The 19,598-nt window shown below is 35.6% G+C and overlaps 3 protein-coding genes across 3 annotated transcripts; 2 read left to right on the top strand and 1 right to left on the bottom strand.

Annotated features, from left to right (window-relative positions):
* The first annotated feature begins 143 nt into the window (after positions 1 to 143).
* On the top strand, positions 144 to 7,422 carry LOC102590041 (bifunctional fucokinase/fucose pyrophosphorylase). Its single transcript, XM_006339674.2, has 7 exons — positions 144 to 588; positions 2,357 to 2,597; positions 2,800 to 3,164; positions 3,969 to 4,095; positions 4,682 to 5,692; positions 5,926 to 6,656; positions 6,842 to 7,422. Exons 1-7 carry the CDS (start codon positions 259 to 261, stop codon positions 7,238 to 7,240), a joined length of 3,204 nt encoding a protein of 1,067 aa, XP_006339736.1. The 5' UTR covers positions 144 to 258; the 3' UTR covers positions 7,241 to 7,422.
* A 266-nt stretch (positions 7,423 to 7,688) lies between these two features.
* On the top strand, positions 7,689 to 11,762 carry LOC102589709 (uncharacterized). The gene is made up of 3 exons (XM_006339673.2): positions 7,689 to 7,801; positions 7,890 to 8,061; positions 10,937 to 11,762. Exons 2-3 carry the CDS (start codon positions 7,968 to 7,970, stop codon positions 11,605 to 11,607), a joined length of 765 nt encoding a protein of 254 aa, XP_006339735.1. The 5' UTR covers positions 7,689 to 7,801; positions 7,890 to 7,967; the 3' UTR covers positions 11,608 to 11,762.
* An 81-nt stretch (positions 11,763 to 11,843) lies between these two features.
* Positions 11,844 to 15,302, bottom strand: LOC102589388 (aluminum-activated malate transporter 10). The gene is made up of 6 exons (XM_015312415.1): positions 14,610 to 15,302; positions 14,380 to 14,520; positions 13,986 to 14,258; positions 13,776 to 13,894; positions 13,522 to 13,665; positions 11,844 to 13,408 (listed from the first exon to the last, which is right to left on the bottom strand). The coding sequence occupies exons 1-6, from the start codon at positions 14,938 to 14,940 to the stop codon at positions 12,920 to 12,922; spliced, it is 1,497 nt and encodes a 498-aa protein (XP_015167901.1). The 5' UTR covers positions 14,941 to 15,302; the 3' UTR covers positions 11,844 to 12,919.
* Positions 15,303 to 19,598: the final 4,296 nt, after the last annotated feature.

Genomic DNA, 19,598 nt, shown 5'->3' with positions numbered 1-19,598 from the left:
AATTTTAATATATATGAGAAATTCAACGATCAGGTGTCGTGGTGTAGTTGGTTATCACGTCAGTCTAACACACTGAAGGTCTCCGGTTCGAGTCCATTTTTTTTAACGCTGTGTCATCTGTTTCCTATTTTGTACTCAATCAACTGATATTTGATTCTACTTTTGACCTTAAAATATCTAAAGTTGCTTCAAAGCAGTATATGCATACTCTGTTACTGATCTGCGTTTTTCTCCGGTCAAATTCCGACAATAGCAGAAATGGAAAGGAAGTACAACCATAGAAGCCGAGTCAAAGCAGACTTGGCTGCAATATTACGGAAATCGTGGTATCATTTAAGATTATCGGTACGGCACCCGGCCAGGGTTCCGACATGGGATGCAATTGTGCTCACGGCGGCGAGCCCTGAACAAGCTCAGCTCTATGAATGGCAGCTCAAGAGAGCCAAACGGATGGGTCGCATCGCCGATTCCACTGTAACACTCGCTGTTCCCGATCCCCATGGCCAGCGAATCGGTTCTGGTGCTGCTACTCTTCATGCCATTTTGGAACTTGCTAAACATTACCAACAGCTTTCTCTCGAATCTCAGGTACCAATTTTGATGCAATCCTTATGGGAAATTTGAAAGTTTTACAGAGTGATTCAGGATTTTAAAGGCACGGTGTATATATATGAACTTCTAAGTTTTCCTTTATTTGACATGAGAATCCGGGTATTAGTGAAAGGTGTTGGACAAAAATACTTGTCCTTTTCAGGTCTCGTCTCTAAGCCTATATATTTGAGATACATTGGACCAAATTCCTCATCTCCATAGCTTTTACTTATGACATTTGAATTAGAGCGACATCTTTGTTAATTTTTCCAGTGATGCTTAGGTTATCATTGGGCATACCGGACCCAGTTACACTTAATCCTACCAATCTCCATCCAGAAACTCTGTTGAATATGGGTTGCAAAAGCTTAGTTTGATATAAATCTTGATGCAAGTCATGAGTCTACACAAGACAAACGCATAAATTTTGAGAATAGGTAAATTTTATTTTTACTTGAGAGGATTTTCAGGTATCTCCATTAGTTAAATGAAAAAAGGGTGAACACTGTTCTTGATGTCATTGGTTGAAACTTTGAACTCCCAAGCTAATTCTTGATTTTAAATGGATCACTAAGCCAAGTTCTAATTTCACATAGGGCCGGTAAGCCATATGCCTTAGTTGGGCCCCCCAAATTTTACCAAGAATATTAATTGACACATTTTATTTTGAAATGGAAGTAGTAAAAAGGTATAACTCAACAAACTAAAACTAATGCAAATTGATTTTTTTTTTTTGAGAATGGTAAACTTTACTTCTATATATCCACAGGTATACTACAACAAAATGTAGTCCCCCATCACAAAAGTTGTCTCTTTTACAAAATCCTAATATTCTAATTACAACCAATCAATTGCATTAAAAACATCTTCTGTGCTATCTATAACTACTTGTTTACACGAATATAGTAGAGGCCTAAGCAGTCTATCTTGATCTTATGTATGTTACTCTTTTTGCCTTCAAAACATCTCTGATTCATCGCTTTCCATATGGTTCACCAAATACATGCAGGGACCATCTTCCATCTCTCCTCCTTCTTCACTGCATTGCCATCTGTGTTCCAGCTTCTTAGGCACTTCATATTTTTGAAAGGTTTTTGCAGAATCATTTCTCCTTCTGCGACAGTTTCTGAAATCCTTTATAAATAGCTAGTACTAGACATGAGTAGATCATATCACTACATGCACATCATCCTTACACACACACACAATATAATTGCTAGGAAGCATGGATCATCCTCTTTTTGGTGACTCTTATTTGTCCACTTGTTACCGGTTAGCAGAATTATCAGGTTATACAGTACATCCTTCACTGACCTCCTACTTTAGGTGCATAACTACTGTTAAGGAAAAGTTCTCCATCCATGGCCTTTGGCCGACAGATGGTGGAGGCAGGGCCGACTCAATAAAACAAGTCACTATTGCAAGTGCTTTAAGCCCCTAAATTTTAGGAACTCACACACAAATTATTAACAATAATATGTATGTAAACTTTAAAATAGTTTTACTAATTGACATGAGATACACATGTGGTGCACGGGATGCAGTGTGTGTCACACAGAAACTAGTTTTATTGAATATACTTGAGAACTCTTATTAAGATTTGACTTTAGGCTACCAACTCCATTGAACAGTCCCTAATTTCATACTGATAAAGACTAGCCGCGCAAGTGTTTCTTGCTATCTTTTTTGGGATATCAATTTATCATGCATCAGCAAGGAGCAGGTGCAACTTTGTAAGTAAATCACTTGCTTCTCTTTGATACAGTGCAGAAATTCTCAGAGGAAAGAACCTTCTCCATCATTTATCGACTTGATTGCCAAAAAACACATCTTATTACTTCATGCTGGAGGTGATTCTAAAAGGGTACCATGGGCAAATCCTATGGGAAAAGTGTTTCTGCCACTTCCTTATTTGGCAGCTGATGACCAAGATGGACCAGTTCCCCTGCTCTTTGATCACATCCTTGCTATTGCATCTTGTGCAAGACAAGCTTTTGAGAATGAAGGTACTTAACCCTATCAAATAATCAGCATGCATAATCAGTGATACTTATTTTCAATAAGATAGTTGATTAATTTGCTTATACTTTTATTCTGTTAAAAAACATAGTCTATCTACTTATATGTCAACTTTTCGCTAATGTACTGAGCTATAATCTCTGTTTTCTATATGAAACACCATTTTGAGCAGAGTCAGAGTTTTTGCAGGTGGGATGCTTACAATGACTGGGGATGTTCTTCCTTGTTTTGATGCCTCAACTATGGTTATGCCGAAGGATGCATCCTGCATTGTGACTGTCCCTATTACGCTGGACGTTGCTTCCAATCATGGTGTTATAGTTGCAGCAAAATCTGGGATTTCAAATGATACTTATTCCATCAACTTGGTGGAGAATCTGCTTCAGAAACCTTGCTTGGACGAGCTTGTTAGGCACCAAGCTATTCTGGATGATGGTAGAACATTGCTTGATACTGGGATAATAGCAGTTAGAGGTCAGGCATGGCTAAATCTAGTAAAACTTGCCTGTTCGAGCCAATCAATGATCTCAGAACTTCTGGAAAAGAAAAAAGAGGCAAGTGATCATTTATCAGTGGCTTTACTCAACTCTTTTTTGTATTTCCATGTACCAGTATCTAATACTTGGAAATGTGTACTCTTCTCTTAGAAGAAGTATTCTACGTTTATTGCGTGAAGTTTATCATACTAGATAATTGATACTTCATTTGATGTGCAGAGGTGTATTATTTCACAAAAGCGTGCTTTTATTTGGCCAAAGAGTGAATTATTAAAATTTTCGTTCTTCTTTCTGTTAAATGTTCTGTAGTTTTGGCAAAAGCACTTCAAGTAACTGAGTGCAGAGCCATTTGAGTCTTTTAATATCTTTTCCCAGGATAATTTGTATATAAGGTGGGTATTTTCTTGGTAGCTAGTTTCTGAAGATGCAATAATATGGCCTGTAAAACAACAAATGTTTAATATAGCATGAAATTTGCTCATCCTATAATTTTTTTGTTTCCTCCATCTGATGTACTCCTAATTCCCTGATGACTTTCTTTTTCTTCATCATATATCTTTATTTATGCACCGTTTCCCTAATCTGGATGCTATTTGACATGCAGCCATTTCAGTAACCTATTGGGTTAGATTTTGTTATTTCTCATTTAATCATAAATTTGACATACCTTAGCTCCATATGTTGCAGAAAATTCTTCTCTTTCTTGCTATTGTGTCTGCACTTTACTTTGTTTGTATTGGCACAGTGAAAAGAAGTTACTCTTCCAGTTATCTAAAGTCATAGTTTAGTTTTGTTATTTATATTCAAGTGGGTCTTGATCTATGTAGGTGAGTTACTTTTTTGACTTCTGTTATTGGGCAGATGAGTTTGTATGAAGACCTTGTAGCCGCTTGGGTACCAGCAAAGCACGAATGGTTGCGATCCCGCCCTTTGGGTGATGAACTTGTCAACAGTTTGGGAGAACAAGAGATGTTCAGCTATTGTGCTTGTAGGTTGAATGTTGTTGACTGTGTGATGATGTTAGTAATTTCCTAAGTCATTGCATATTTCAGAGTCTGCTTCCTTTTTTCTTGTGTGTAAAGAAGCATTAACCTAAATGGCCGTCTACCCATTATTTATTTTTTTGGAAAATAAGCACTCTTTTGAAATGCATTCCAAAAATACAAGAGTTGTGAGTTGATGAAGAGATTGTCTTAATGAAATCACTTAATCATATAGTGACTTTATTTGAATGGGAATATCCTAGTCTTAAAATCCTGAAACATAATGGGATTGCTAATCCATCTTGGACTCGATTTATAGGTGACATAATTTACATTAATAATTCAGCAGTCACTTAACTAGTTAAGTGGATCTTAAATACTATCACTTTAGGACTCTGTGATTTGAAAATTCTAGAGGAATTTCACTGAATCAAACTTGGTTAAAGAATTATGGACCAAAACAGTATTATTCATATAAAATATCTACTGTTGCACTTTATGGAAATCTTAACTGTGCATTTACTATGCTTATGATACGTGTAAACTGATTTTTAGAATTAAACTCATCTTCTTTTCTTGAATTTGATGCAGGTGATCTATTATTCTTACATTTTGGAACATCTAGTGAAGTTCTAGACCACATGAGTGAAACTGGTGCTGGACTTGTTGGTCGAAGGCACCTCTGTTCTATTCCAGCAACTAATGTTTCTGATATCGCTGCCTCAGCTATTATCCTTTCCAGTAAAATAGAGCCAGGAGTCTCTATAGGAGAAGACTCTCTCATTTATGATTCCTTCATTTCTGGTGGTATACAGATTGGTTCCCAGTCTATTGTTGTTGGTGTTAATGTGCCAGCAGCCAGTGATATGACAGAAAAGGTACCATTCAGATTTATGCTTCCAGATCGTCATTGCTTTTGGGAGGTTCCTTTAGTGGAACGCACGGAAAGAGTTATTGTGTACTGTGGCATCCATGATAACCCAAAGATTCCACTCTCAAATGGTACCTTTTGTGGAAAACCCTGGAGGAAGGTTTTAGATGATCTAGGCATTCAAGATACTGATATGTGGATCTCAGAGAATACTCTGGAAAAATGCTTGTGGAATGCCAAAATATTCCCTGTTCTTCCATACTTTGAAATGCTCACCTTGGCGTCATGGTTAATGGGCTTGGACAACCAAAGAAATGAAACACTGCGTTCTTCATGGAAGCGGTCCCAGCGGATTAGTTTGGAGGAGTTGCATAAATCCATCAACTTTCCACACATGTGTTTAGGTTCTAGTAATCATCAGGCTGATTTAGCTTCAGGGATTGTCAATGCTTGCCTTAACTTCGGCTTACTTGGCCGCAACTTAAGTCAGTTGTGCCAAGAGATTCTTCAAAAGGAATCAACCGGAATTGAAGTTTGCAAAGGATTTCTATCCCATTGCCCAAATCTTCAAGCGCAAAATTCAGCAATCCTTCCTAAGAGCAGGGCATATCAAGTTCATGCTGATCTGCTACGAGCGTGCGGCAATGAAGAGATGGCACTTGAAACTGAGCAAAAAGTATGGGCTTCCATTGCTGATGAAACTGCGTCTGCTGTGAGATACGGGCTCAAAGGTAAAATGACATATTGAAAGTTGTTACGAACACTGACCAACTAAATCCAAGAACTGTTTTTCTAAGACCTGTTATCTAATTTCTCTCTAACATCTGGGTACTCTTTTGACTGGACAGTCTGGTGCTTCTTTTATCTTCCTCCTATTCTTTTCTTTCTTTCCTTTCCTTCAATTTGCGATGCTTCACATGTGGTGTAAATACAGTCTGTTAATGAAATGTCATTTCTTTATCAGAAAACTTAGCAGGGTCTTCCAGTTGGTTCTCTATCGCATCAAATCCTGGTAATACTAGTGGTTGTTGCGGTGAGTCTTTCCACCATAGGACGGTGAAGATTGAACTACCAGTTCGAGTGGATTTTGTTGGGGGTTGGAGTGATACACCTCCTTGGAGTCTAGAGCGTGCTGGTTGCGTTCTGAACATGGCAATAACATTGGAAAATTCTCTTCCTATTGGCACAGTGATAGAGATAGAGAAAGGGACTGGGATATTTATTAGTGATGATGTTGGAAACCAGTTATCAATTGAAGATCTATCATCTATTGCCCTTCCATTTGAAATCAGTGATCCATTTCGTCTTGTAAAATCTGCATTGCTTGTAACCAGTGTTATCCATGAAAAGATCCTTCTATCAGTGGCCCTGCGAATCAGGACTTGGGCCAATGTTCCTAGGGGCAGTGGCTTGGGAACTTCTAGCATCTTAGCAGCAGCCGTTGTTAAAGGGCTTTTACGTATTACTGATGGAGACGAAAGTAACGAAAATGTCACAAGACTTGTTTTAGTCCTAGAACAGCTCATGGGCACAGGAGGTGGTTGGCAAGATCAAATTGGAGGTCTATATGCTGGCATTAAATTTACTGCAAGTTTTCCCGGAATACCATTGCGGCTTCAAGTCATTCCCCTCTTGGCTTCTCCTCAGTTAATAAAGGAGTTGCAGCAACGGCTTCTTGTAGTTTTCACTGGTCAAGTAAGTTGTGAACTGTAACTAAATTCATCGGATTTGTTAAAAGTTTGTGTTTCACGTTTGCATTTATCATGGTACTCATGATTTTTTTAGTGGTTAATTCATCTCCAAATTTACACCCATTGCAATCCAACTACTAGTTCTGTTCTAGAGTTTATCAACTTCAGCTGTTGACAATGTATATGCAGGTTCGACTTGCACACCAAGTGCTGCATAAGGTGGTTACTCGTTACCTTCAACGAGACAACCTGCTTGTTTCGAGTATCAAGCGCCTCACTGAACTTGCAAAGATTGCTAGAGAAGCTTTAATGAGTTGCGACATTGATGCCCTTGGGGACATAATGCTGGAGGCATGGAGATTACATCAGGAGCTGGATCCTTTCTGCAGCAATGAGTTTGTCGATAAGCTTTTCGCATTCTGTGATCACTATTGCTGTGGATACAAGCTTGTAGGTGCAGGTGGTGGGGGTTTCGCCTTGTTATTGGCAAAAAGTTCTGAGTCAGCTGAGGAACTGAGACATTCACTCGTGAATACTTCTGATTTTGACGTGAAAATCTATGGTTGGAAAATCTTCTTGGAGAACTAGCTGAAGTTAATGTATCAGTTAATTATTACTGGCACAGTACTCATTCTTTGATCTGTATATTTGAAAATGTACACACTTGTCATTGCACTAGCTCCACTCTCCTGTGGGTAGAATGTTACAGAGAGATCCAATTATGAGAGAGCTTCCGTATCTACGCAAATGTACCACGTAATTTCCTGCTATATTTCTAGTTTTAATGAACTCACTCAAAAGAGTGATGTTACGAGCAAGGAATCAAATTCTTAGAAGGAACGCAAAAGCTGTCTACTAGTATATATAATCTTTGAAAATTATTCGTGCCTTATTAAAGGGGCAAAGAATTGCATCTGCATATACAGTTTCACTTGACTTTTGACAATTCTAGGTCTCTCTTATCCAAAAAATTTAAAAGTTTAATGGAAAAGTGTCAAAAATGTCCTAAATATATTGGAAATAGTTCAAAATCATCCTGCTCGGTGATTTCAATTGCTGACCCTAGCAGTCAAAAGGAGATGAAGAGAGACAGAAAAAAGCTAATCCGTAATAATTTTCATCGGTAACGTTTGTCGAGTAGATGCTTCGGTGAGCCAATAACCTTCTACCACGTCATTTTGTCTTCATTATAAAATGCACTGCATTTCTTTGATTAATAAATCTTTTTTTTTTGTAGGTGGGGTTGTTAAAGATTGCAACTTTATTCCAAGTACATTTGCATTCTGGGGAGGAGTAAAAGGAAGAGGGAGAGAAGATGGGTTTGTTGACAAACAGAGTGGACAGAAGTGAGATCAAACCAGGAGACCATATCTATACTTACAGAGCTGTTTTTGCTTACTCTCACCATGGTAAATTTTCAATGCCTCCTTCCCAATCACTCATAAACAAGAAATTTATGATAATTTTGTATGTCTGGGGTGTGCTTTCCTTTTTCATTTCATCTCTTTTTGGCCAAAAATGATGATCTTTGATGCATATTAGAAAGCTGAAATGTGGGGTTCTTCTAAATTACTAGTACTAGTACTATTTACTTATTTGCATTGGGCTAATCGCTGCAGTGTAAAGTTTGAGTCTTTTAGTGTGCTGATTTTGTTAAGTTTTTTCATCAATTTTTTTCCTTTATTGTAGTCCTTGATTTACTTTCTTCTTTCATTTCTTTTTCTCTTAAGTCTTTGATTTGGTTCTGAACACAAGATTTGTCTTTTCACAATGAAATCAAACTTCTCCAATGTGTTTGAGAATATTTAATCTAGTACTCCCTCCGTTTTCAATTTGTTTGTTTGGTTTTGACTTGGTACGGAGTTTAAGAAAGTAAGACGAAACAAGGGAATGAAAGAAATTACTTTTGAATCTTGGGGTCTTAAACTAAAGATATGATAATGTCTCAAATGTCCTTTTATCTTGTGATCTTATACATGATGCCATGTAGGAAGTGGAACTAAAGAGTTGCCAAAAAAAAGAGAGGAAAGAGGCACTCTTTTTACGGACTAAAAAGTAAAGGAAGATGAACAAATTGACTCAGAGGGAGTACTAGTTTTTATTTACTTCCATTAGTTAATTAGAGTCCTCTCTTTTGTGACCCTCAAATTAGTAGAAATTTCATGCATTGAGGAACTTTTTTGTTTGTGTTTGATCAATAAATAGCTTATTCTGCAAATGGAGTGTATATTACAATAATGTACATTTGCTTTATCTTGGACATTAGCTATGCTTAAAAGCAGGAAAAGCTGAAGACTAATTAGAGTAACACATATAAACTTCTGAGAGGCTATTTTATCTGATAAATTGAAATACTCTAAACTTCTCTGTTTCAGTTGGACATAGTGGGATGACATTGATCAAATTAGAATAGGCATTGAGATGTCACTTACACCATCAGCCAGTTCTCGAACCACTGAATTTCATCCTATCAAAATCACTTGATGTTGCATCCAGAGTTTTCTTATATTAGATGGATGTGTTTGTGTATTTTATAATTCAAATCCATGAATGTAATGGCAACATTGTTTTTAGTGCTGAATTGATAGCTCCTCAAACTGCTTCAGGCATTCAACAAAGGTGGGGTGACAATTGTATGGCTACATTTGACAAAGGATAATGCACTTTAAAGACCATGAAGCTACTTTTAATTTTTTGGTAGTTGGCTTTAATGAGACGGGTCTAAATAGTGCCAATGGATGGACGAGGATTCATGACCCCAACTTGCTTGGGATTGAGACATAGTAGCTGTTGTTGCTCTTGAATACTGGGGTACCCACAATGCATTGTTTTAGCATTTTAGGTGTAAATGGACCAACTTGTGCTCCCTGTATTGGCTTCTCAAATGATTTGCCACTCTCCAGTTTGTGTTGTCATCTGATTCATCAGTGTTAGGCTTCATTTGTTTGCACTTAATGGGAGTTTGAATCTTAATCATTCAGATTCAACCCATTAAGTGCGTTTGGTTTTTAGGTCTGAATCTTATTATTGTGTACTCCTGCCTGGTTAAATTAAGGCGTATAAGTTGTTCATGTTGTGGAAAAAATTACCTCAGAATCTCCTACAGGGTAACTTAGTTAAAACTTGTATTAAATACAGATTACTAGACTATGGTTACTGCATGTGTTTTGTTACAGAATCACTACAGATATGTATATGATTGTGTATATATTAGCATAGCTGATTTATAGGGATTTGGCTATCTAGTTACCAACTTACCATAATTAACTTAGTCTCCTTATGTATTTATACCATTGTATTCTTTGAGTAATGAGATAAGTTATTCAAGTTATTCTTCCTACCTTATTAGTTACATGTTTTATCAGCTACAACAGCCCCCGCCCCATTTTATTAGAAAAAGAAGCTGCAGCCACTAAATTTAATCATATCTTGTTCCACTTGGATGCTATTCTTAGTTTTAGGAAGTGAATTTTTGATAAATCTTGGAAAAGAATCAGTAGTCTCCCTGAGATGGCATAGAATAATATTAGTCTGATCAACTTGATCATTTATGCCTTTAAACCAACCTTCCAAATGTTCACATATTTACAAATTTTCAGTGTATTTGCTGCGTGAAGTTGTTACTGTTTCCAGATTTGCGTGCAAGGTTTAGAGCTGGGCTAAAGATATGTCCTTAATTTTTTCTGTGGTCTCCATGTTGATACATTAGTTCTTAAATTTGAGTTGTACTAATATTGATTCAAGACCTGTATCAACTCTTATATGCTTCAAGACTTCTTGAGCCTTGATTCATGAATTAAAAGGTAACTCTTTGTTTCATGTGGACATAAATCTGGTCTCTGCAGGCTCCTTTACTCATGATTTTGCTTCATGATTCTCTGGTGTTGTTTTCTGCATGCTATCTATACCTTATAACAATAATAACTGGAAAAGTTAATTTTACCTAGGCACTCACAAAGAGACCCTGTAATATCATGTGCATGGAAGTACTTTGCGCTCATTGAACTATTTGAAAATTCTGTCATGTATGCTTTGATGTTGGTAGATCTGATAAATGGCCCTCTTCCAAAAGAGAAATAATTCCTGTGAATCAGCTGTGATTATTAAGGCATACAAGTCACTATTGACTATTGAGTCACTGCTGGTTCATATTTCATATTGATCCAACTTATTATACTGTTTGGAATAGTGATAAATAGTAGTTGCATTTCTCTTCCCAAAAACTAGTAGAGAGACAATCATCATATTCACAAGTTTTAGCTTCTGAGCAATTTGGTGTGATAGGTATTTTCGTTGGCGGAAGCAAAGTGGTTCATTTTACACGGGTTGAGGGCTCTTCTGATGCTGCTAATGAAATATCAGGCCTTTCTTCATCCTGTCCAATCTTTCCAGACTGTGGATTTAGGCTTCCTAACAGCGGTGTTGTACTTTCTTGTCTGAATTGCTTTCTCCGCACTGGTTCACTCTACAGCTTTGAATATGGAGTAAGCCCTTCCGTTTTCCTTTCCAAAGTGCGAGGGGGAACTTGTACTACTGCTGTGTCAGACCCTCCGGAGATGGTTATCCACCGAGCAATGCATCTTCTCCAGAATGGATTTGGCAACTATGATGTGTTCCAAAACAACTGTGAGGACTTTGCGTTGTATTGCAAAACAGGTCTTCTGACACTTGATAGATTGGGAGTTGGAAGAAGTGGACAAGCTTCTTCTGTTGTCGGTGCTCCTTTAGCTGCGCTTCTTTCCTCCCCCTTGAAGTTTCTAATTCCTAGTCCCGTCGGTGTGGCCACTGTTACTGCAGGAATGTACTGTATGAGTAGATATGCTACTGACATTGGTGTTCGAAGTGATGTCATAAAAGTCGCAGTTGAAGACTTAGCTGTAAACCTTGGCTGGGGAAGCAGCAATGAAGGAGCTATTGTGGAACATGATGATTCTATTCACTTACTTGACAGGTGACATCATTCTCAGTGTATTTTGTAGGAAATGCTATTGATGTTGGATTGATTTGTGATGAGATTTCTGGTCCAGGAACTGCCATTTGGCTGTCCATATGTGCCACCATATCCGATGTACATTGAAAATAAGTTGTTGGTATTAGCTTGTTATCCTGCGTACAAAGATATGTCTTTACATTTTCTGAACAAGTCATTCTAATTATGTAGAATATGGACTTGCTGCGGATTATCAGCTGAATAACGCTCTCCTTCCCTACCGCACCTCCCTCCTTTATCGACCCCTTTTCCTTTACTGGTTGGGTAAAACACTTCCTTGAATTTGGTAGGCAAGAACTGCCAGGTTCATGGAAATTCCAGGAAGAAACCCAGAGAAGAGAAGTATTCCATGGACTCCCTGGCCTTCCCCGTAGTAGAAAGGTTGACCCTTCTCATATCAACAACTAATATTTCACCTCTGATATATGAGAAAGAATGTCCATTTCTTTTTACCAACAGATTTTCCTTACCAAAAAAACTTTTATATAACATTATATCTCGTCACACAAGATTACCTACTTGTGATTCTTCATTATTATTTAATTTTGACTTGAGTGAGGTCACTATGTTTAGGTTGAATTGCACTATAAGGAGTTCACATAATTCTATCTGTTTCAACCTAGAGTTGACAGAGCAAAAATAAAACCAGTAAATTCATGCCTCGTTAACTGTATGCCTTCTGGCGACGAGTCAGAGATGCGGTTAAAACTTAGAAGTAGCTTAGATATAACTAGAGCTGGGTTTGGTGCATGCTGCTTCATGCAGTTTAATTACCTTAGATCTACATATTATCTGGATAATATTTCTTCTCAATCGCATGAAGAATGAGAAGCTGAACTTGTGCCACCTTTATTTTTGTTCTCATAAAGAAAATTAGGTTATCTAAACTCAAATAGTAATGTCATGACAGATTCATATGGAGGAACAAATTCAAATAGCTTAGTTGTTATCATTGTATCATTTATATTTCTACTAACTAGTTAAGCTTGCGGAAATGCGTTTGTGTCGACAAAAAAGTTCAGAATATGTAAAAACATGGTTCTTTATCCTCTGCACTTATTTCAAGAGTAGAAAAATGGAGTAAGGTAGATAGAGGGATGCAGTAAAAGAGGAGGAGAAAGAAACTTCATCCTATATTTCCTCAAATGTTCCTACTATAGTAATGAAAGTCATCTGTTTTCTGTACAATATGCAGTTTACAGTTACAGATGTCTCATAAAACCGGAGAGCCTGTCAAAACCCCACCATGTTTGGTTCATCCTATAATGGTGATTAACTCAGACTTGTTGAAGAGTCTTCACTGTTACTTCATGCTCATTACCATCATTTCCATTTATCTTTGTTTGAGTTTGTTTGGACTTCTTGCTGCTTTCGTCTCTAAATTCTGCTTGGGTTGCCAGTTCTTTGACCTCCTCTACAATCCCTTCTATTCTTGATGCTATTTCTACGAGCAGTGATGTTAGGGTGGCCATTTGAACAATTTCCATGAGCGATAAAGCAGTAGGTTTCAAGCTAGTCTCTTCTGTACAATTAGGTGCCTCTTCAGTTGCGGGATCTGGGGTTGGTATATGCTGGTAACTTGGGAAGATTTTGAGGGCATTTTGAAGGCCTTCTACCGAAGAATTCATTTCATCAACAAGTATATCTAGCTTTGTTGATTTTTTCATTGTTTTTATCATACTCGACATCTCTTTTAGCACTTTGGAGGAACTAGTACCTAATCTCATGCAGACATCATTGAGAGGCTTCTTAAGGAACTCAGGAGTCTGTGGCACAAGCAAAATAAGAAAGATCTAAGCTCAAATACTATCTTAGCAGAAAAGATATCAGCAAGACTCATTCAGATAGCTAGAAATCTTTTAATCCTGAGTGTTTTTACCTCAGTATTGGAGTTAATGCCACCATGGAGAGTCTCAATGCAATAGGCACAGCTTCTCATTGAAGCTCCAATCTTGAGGTACTGTTTCCATGGATGTCGGAAATTGAATTTTCCATGTGCTGGCTCCCATCTGGCAAAATTGGCCTGTCATATATATATAAGGCGTTTAGTTTATCTTCTACTAGCTAAACAGGAGAGAGATTTGACATATATTACAGGCTAGATCAATCATTATCAGAGAGTTGATTACGAACCATGGATTCTTCAGCAGCCTTAGAATTAAGAACACATTTGTAGCCTTGCAATCTCTTACTGGAATCTTTCTCATGTACATTTTTACTGCCATCTACACTGAAGTTCTCAGCACCATATCCTGAATATTGAAGTCCAAAAACTATTAGTTTCTTCTATCATTGATAGCATATACTTGTGATATCATTATTCAGTTAACAAATGTATATTACCTTCCAAGGAATCAGCAAGTTTTTCCAGGTTGTTACTAATGAGATGATGCAGCTCAGTACCTGCCCATACTGGACAGAGAATCATGGTAATGAAAATACAGATGGAGGCCCCAATAGCAATAGTGGAGACCCTTTCATGAGCCAATTCAACCAACTTATCAACGCGATAGCCTGACACTGACACTAAGCTGAAGGTAAGGATAAAGATCATGGCACCATAGTCAAATCGCGCTTTTATTGTAGGAATAAACCGAGAAAAGGTTGCTGCAGCAGCTGCAAGGAAGACATGTATAAACATGTTAACGTCCATCCAGTCATTTATCAAACAGCAATCCATAACTAGTAAGTACAAAGTTTTCATAAACATATACGTATATAGGAAACTGTTACATACCCAAGAGAAAAACTGAAACTTGGAGAATAACAGGTTCAAATTTATCTCCAGCTTGACTTGCAACCCAATGAACACCAATTCCTAGAGATCCAGCTAGACATGTTCCAATAGCTCTATTTACACACTTATAAAGTGTAGAACCTGCCATTTTGACTCCAAATCAATACTCATATACATGCACAGTGAATCTATCAAAAAGAAAGGACATAACAGAGAAGAATCACACTCACCTACAGTATACTCAAAAACTACAACAACAGTCATAACAGCCCACATAGCATTCCCTCCAACACCATCATAAAGAGGCTTCATGTAATAAAACACTGACACAAGGGAAAGAGCCAATCCTACTTTAAGGCAATGAACAACCTTTTTTGGCTCATTTACAGCTAAATTCCATGCTTTGTCAAGAAATCCCCTGATGTTTAAAAAAATCCCCATAACTAAACTTTGCAATCTATTGCATGTCTCCCTAGACTCAGGCGCTAAAATTCGCGATGAGCCATTAGGCATGTTAACCCTCCATTCCAATCTTCCAGGCACTTCATTTTCCTTAACCATATTGTCCAAATTCTCTTTTTTTTTTCTGCTAAAGTTTGAGACTGATTTGGTTAAGGTTGTTTGAGAAGGACAGCTGAGGTTTAAGACTAAACTTCAAATTACCATGTGTTTGTTGGACAAGTATGTCATAATAATGTACACATCACACATATATATATATATACACTCATGCTCCAACATTTAATTTGTACGTTTGTAGGGATTGTACGGGAAAATTCATATTTTAGTTAGGTAAGCTCAGGCATTTTTTGTTTTTAAACAAATAGTGGACATTGATTTGATATTCGTATTTATTCATAGTGCTTGTTATAAGAACACTAACAGGCTGCCTAAAAACTAACATATCGAAACTTTTTTTTTAGTGGAACCGAATGTAGAACGTCACTAATTTGATTTTTGTTTTGTTTATTTATCTACTAAGATTATCTTCATATCTTAATTATGTTATCCTTTTGTATATAATCAATCCTGATATTTAATTTTCTACATATATCAGAATTTTAAGAATAAGTGGGAAAATTTATGAGTTCAACCTCAGCTTGCATTCAATCAAATTCAGACTCCTTTTTTTCCCTTTAATTTCTTTCTAATTCTATCTTAAGTTGCTCTAGTGCAATTATCGGTCCACCACAAACAAAATGGAAACAAAAAAATATGGATTCCATTTATTTTCCCTGTTGTCCTTCTTATCCTTATGTACTATATACATGTCTTTTCCTTGAAAAAAATAATCCCAAATGATTAAAATATCAAAATAATAATGCAAGACTACAACAACAACAACATACTCAGTGTAAGGTTTAGGGAGGTGGTGTATACACAATCTTTTCTCTAGAAAGATTGTTTTCAATAGACCCTGATAATTATTTTCCTCAACATTTTAGTCTAAACTTTAAATAAATCGTGATAAATTATATCCAATCTGATAATTATTGAACTCTATGTTAGTTTTACAAATTAACAAGGCAAAGTAAAAGGAATTTTCTGTTCCGATCCGCACTAAATATTATCTTTGTGTTTATGCTCTATTCTACCTATGTCTGATTAGTGCTGTATGTCTAGACAAATTGCAGAGATTGGAATGACATAATTAGGAAATCCTCATAACTTGCCGTTAACCAAAAAAGTAAATCTTCACAACTTGCGCATAACTCTAAAAAAAAAAGTTTAAGTCTAAGTTCATCAATTCCTCGATAATGTAAATGATATTTTTACACAATCAGATCACTTGTAAGGTAATTATATATACAACTATATATGATAAACGTTAGTGATAATTAAGATGACAAAAATAATAACTAACCTGCTATAACATATTAAACAATATTGATAAAATTAAAAACTTGCTAGCGCGCTATATTACTCAAATTTAAAAAGTAAAGAGTCTAGAAATAGAACTTAAAATGGCAAAAAAAGGAATGGAAAATGGTCCGCCAATGACTTTGTAGTAAAGTGAAATCATATTCCGTAGTTAATACTACCTAAATTAGGCCCTTGTGTTGGAAAGAACATGACCTAATTTTGCACTACTACTATTAGCTAGTGCCTTTTAACTGAAATAAAAAGGCCCTTAAAGTAACCTTCATATTTAAATTTGATTTCGTGCTCACCACAGTTATTATTTAAAAACATATATAAACGGTTATAATATGCCTATGACCCACAAACATCACCATCACATTTATAAAATGATCTTATTAGTTACTCCTATGTCTAAAAAATTAAGTTAATTAGTTATGTATTCAAATTAGGTCATGAACAATTTCACGAATATCCCTCCTTATTAGTCTGTTTAACTATTTTTTTAACCTGATAAGCGTGCCATCATCAGTTGGATTAGTTTATAAGGATCGTAATCACACGTTACACGAACAACAACATATAATTTGAAAAGCTAGCTCAACTATCAAATATTAGTAGGTTAAGTTTGACCTACATTTTACATTTTTTTTAATGACTATGACTATTACGTCGCTTAAAAGATAAAATTATATTACACACAGTAAGAGGAATTGGTTAACTAGTATTCTAAAAAATAAAGTAAGACAAGTAACCTTTCACGGAAAAAGTGAAATTGCACTGATAGTGTAAAAATTATATCATCTTTTTTATTTTTATCGAGTAATTAGACATCTCCGTTCTATGTATATACATGAAAGAATTAATATTCGAAGGAAGATATTTAAGAAAAGAATCATGAGATTATTATACAAGATTGGAATAATAATTTAATTGAATGACTCAAATCTATTTGTTATAATATTATGTAAGTTCTTTATTATTCAGTGGATCAATATCGTAATGCTTATTGGAACCACGAAAAAGTGATATTTAGAGGACGAAAAGGTTATAAAATATTTGGCGGTTCAAAAAAAAAGTTTACTTAATTCTGTAAAAGTTGATACGTACAAGCAAGTGCATATAGTATGTGGCCATGCACATCACCATGCAAGCAAATATTCTATAGTGCTGTACAGCTTAGGGATTGATGTGGATCATTGAAAAAGTTCTTTTATTGCAACTTGACGGGTGTGATGTTGTATGAATATTTAAATTGATTTAAGTTATACATGCTGATATCGCTAACGTTTTGAATAAATATTACTACTATGGTAATTTAGTGCATAGAACTTAATCACTAAGTTTAACTAATTATCGCTAATGTAAATAATTTCTTACACAAGTATTACTATTCACGATTTTTACATGTTGTAACATGTATTTTTATTTATATGTCTTCCATTTTTATGGAGGGTTATCCGTAGATATTTTTTGAGTGACATTTTTTACATATTGCATATAAGTAAAACGCTTAAAGCTACTATCATGTTGGTTTAGATATATATGAAAGACATAATTTGGTTCATATGCTAATTGCTATCGTTGATCATTGTAGGTTTGTAAAGAGGGTTAGAAAGAGGCAATTCATGTCATGCAGGCCCAGTGTAAAGTGTCCATGGCCGCATCAGCATGTATGGAATTTAGCCCATAAAATGTAAGGAATTTTTGTACTTCTAGTTCTTCACCAATTTCATCACTCCCCTCATATTCGAATAATATTCTTAATTTAGAGTTTCATATTTTCATCTGAAGTTTTATGGTCCGATTTGATGCGTGTACATTATGGAATGGGAGTATTTTTACTCCCGCAATTGTGTGGGACCTTGGTGGTCCACATTGGATTGAACTTGATTCTAATGTCAATATCAAATTAGAATCATACCCCAAACGCTAGCTTAAGGAAGATTTCTCAAGGCATCAACGTGGGATTCATTCAGTTCATTATTTGTTATTGACAAGTTGGACATTTGTAAAAGTATGATCTAAGTACTCTATTTAAAATGTATAAATAATCTTTATCTTAGTATGTATGCTGCATGACTAACCAATTTTCAATTTAATAATTTTGTTGCACATTCGTGAAAATATGATCGAGAAACTCTATTTGAAGTGTACGAATAATCTTTATTTTAGCATGTAAGCTGCATGACTTATCAATTTTCAATATGATGATTGTGGTGGTATAGTGTCAGTTATAAACTCAAATAATTATAAGAGATGATTTTCCGGGAATAAATAGTCAAACCTTTTTGAGAAAGATGTCGTTTGAATTATAACCGTTTAGTCATTTACTTCATTTTTTCTATTTAATTGTTTGTTATTGAAAATCACACGCCTTAGACTGATACACTTTTTTTATATACTTGTACCTACATGTCAATTCTAGTGTGAAATCACATCACGACAAACAATAAAAAAGGAACTTCATATGAATAGTGTGAATACCAAATAAAAAAGAATGCATCATTATGAATTGCGTGCGATTTTCCCGTGACAAACAACCAAACAAAAATTGTAAAGTAAATAACTATACAATCGTTTGAGCGTGTCTCAAAAAAATTGTTTGTCCTTAGAATTTATTTGATTTCTCCATTAGATCTTTCTCAAAAAGATTGTCTCTTATAACATTTTTGCCCCAAAAGTGACTATTATAACTCTGAGCTCCAACTTATAATTCTATATTAGTAAGATTATTTTTCTTAATTTAATAAGAACTAAAATTTTACCAAATGAATTTCACAAAAGAATTATTATTTGGTTACTTTGGTTACAAAATAATTTAAAAACTATTATATTAGTTTCAATAAATAAATAATTATCTTTCCAGCCAACGACCAAAAAAACCCCTTATTTAATGGGTTTAGTTACAAAATAATATATTAAGACATTTCGATCGATACAACACCAATGCACATTTCCTTTTCTATGATAAGAAAACATAAAAGAAATGTGTCCAATGAAATGCAAATTAATCAAGTTTGAGACTTTATTACTCTTCTCATTCTTTTTTGGGATAATTGTACAGAATGACAAACTTATAATCTAAAATAAATGGAGTAGTTAATGTTTGATTTAATTGCGCCCCGTAACAAACGTTTGTCAGTCACCTCTCTCCCTCCAAATTCTCGCTCGCCACTCTCCCTTTCTCGCTCGCTCCTTCTGTGCTTGCCTCTCTCGCTTTATACAACAGAATTGTATAAATTGCGTTTCTGTTTGTATAAAGCGAGAGAAAATTGTATATACACATGCAAATACATATATATTCGTCTTATACACTTATAATTATACAATACAAATATTTCCCTGCCCAATTTTCT

The sequence above is a fragment of the Solanum tuberosum genome, unplaced genomic scaffold (genome assembly GCF_000226075.1).
Source record: "Solanum tuberosum cultivar DM 1-3 516 R44 unplaced genomic scaffold, SolTub_3.0 scf00010, whole genome shotgun sequence".
In the NCBI taxonomy this organism is placed as follows: domain Eukaryota; kingdom Viridiplantae; phylum Streptophyta; class Magnoliopsida; order Solanales; family Solanaceae; genus Solanum; species Solanum tuberosum.
The sequence above is the reverse complement of the archived record's forward strand: the minus strand, read 5'-3'. Positions and strand labels throughout refer to the sequence as shown.

Excerpts from the sequence above, each read along its gene's own strand:
- LOC102589388 (XM_015312415.1), bottom strand. The coding sequence starts at position 14,940 with ATGGTTAAGGAAAATGAAGTGCCTGGAAGATTGGAATGGAGGGTTAAC. Across the intron at positions 13,895-13,985 it reads ACTTGCTGATTCCTTGGAAG|GATATGGTGCTGAGAACTTC; the intron begins GTAATATACATT and ends TTCAATATTCAG. Across the intron at positions 13,409-13,521 it reads GCATTAACTCCAATACTGAG|ACTCCTGAGTTCCTTAAGAA; the intron begins GTAAAAACACTC and ends CTTGTGCCACAG.
- LOC102589709 (XM_006339673.2), top strand. The coding sequence starts at position 7,968 with ATGGGTTTGTTGACAAACAGAGTGGACAGAAGTGAGATCAAACCAGGA. Across the intron at positions 8,062-10,936 it reads TTTTGCTTACTCTCACCATG|GTATTTTCGTTGGCGGAAGC; the intron begins GTAAATTTTCAA and ends TTGGTGTGATAG.
- LOC102590041 (XM_006339674.2), top strand. The coding sequence starts at position 259 with ATGGAAAGGAAGTACAACCATAGAAGCCGAGTCAAAGCAGACTTGGCT. Across the intron at positions 589-2,356 it reads AGCTTTCTCTCGAATCTCAG|TGCAGAAATTCTCAGAGGAA; the intron begins GTACCAATTTTG and ends TCTTTGATACAG. Across the intron at positions 4,096-4,681 it reads GATGTTCAGCTATTGTGCTT|GTGATCTATTATTCTTACAT; the intron begins GTAGGTTGAATG and ends AATTTGATGCAG.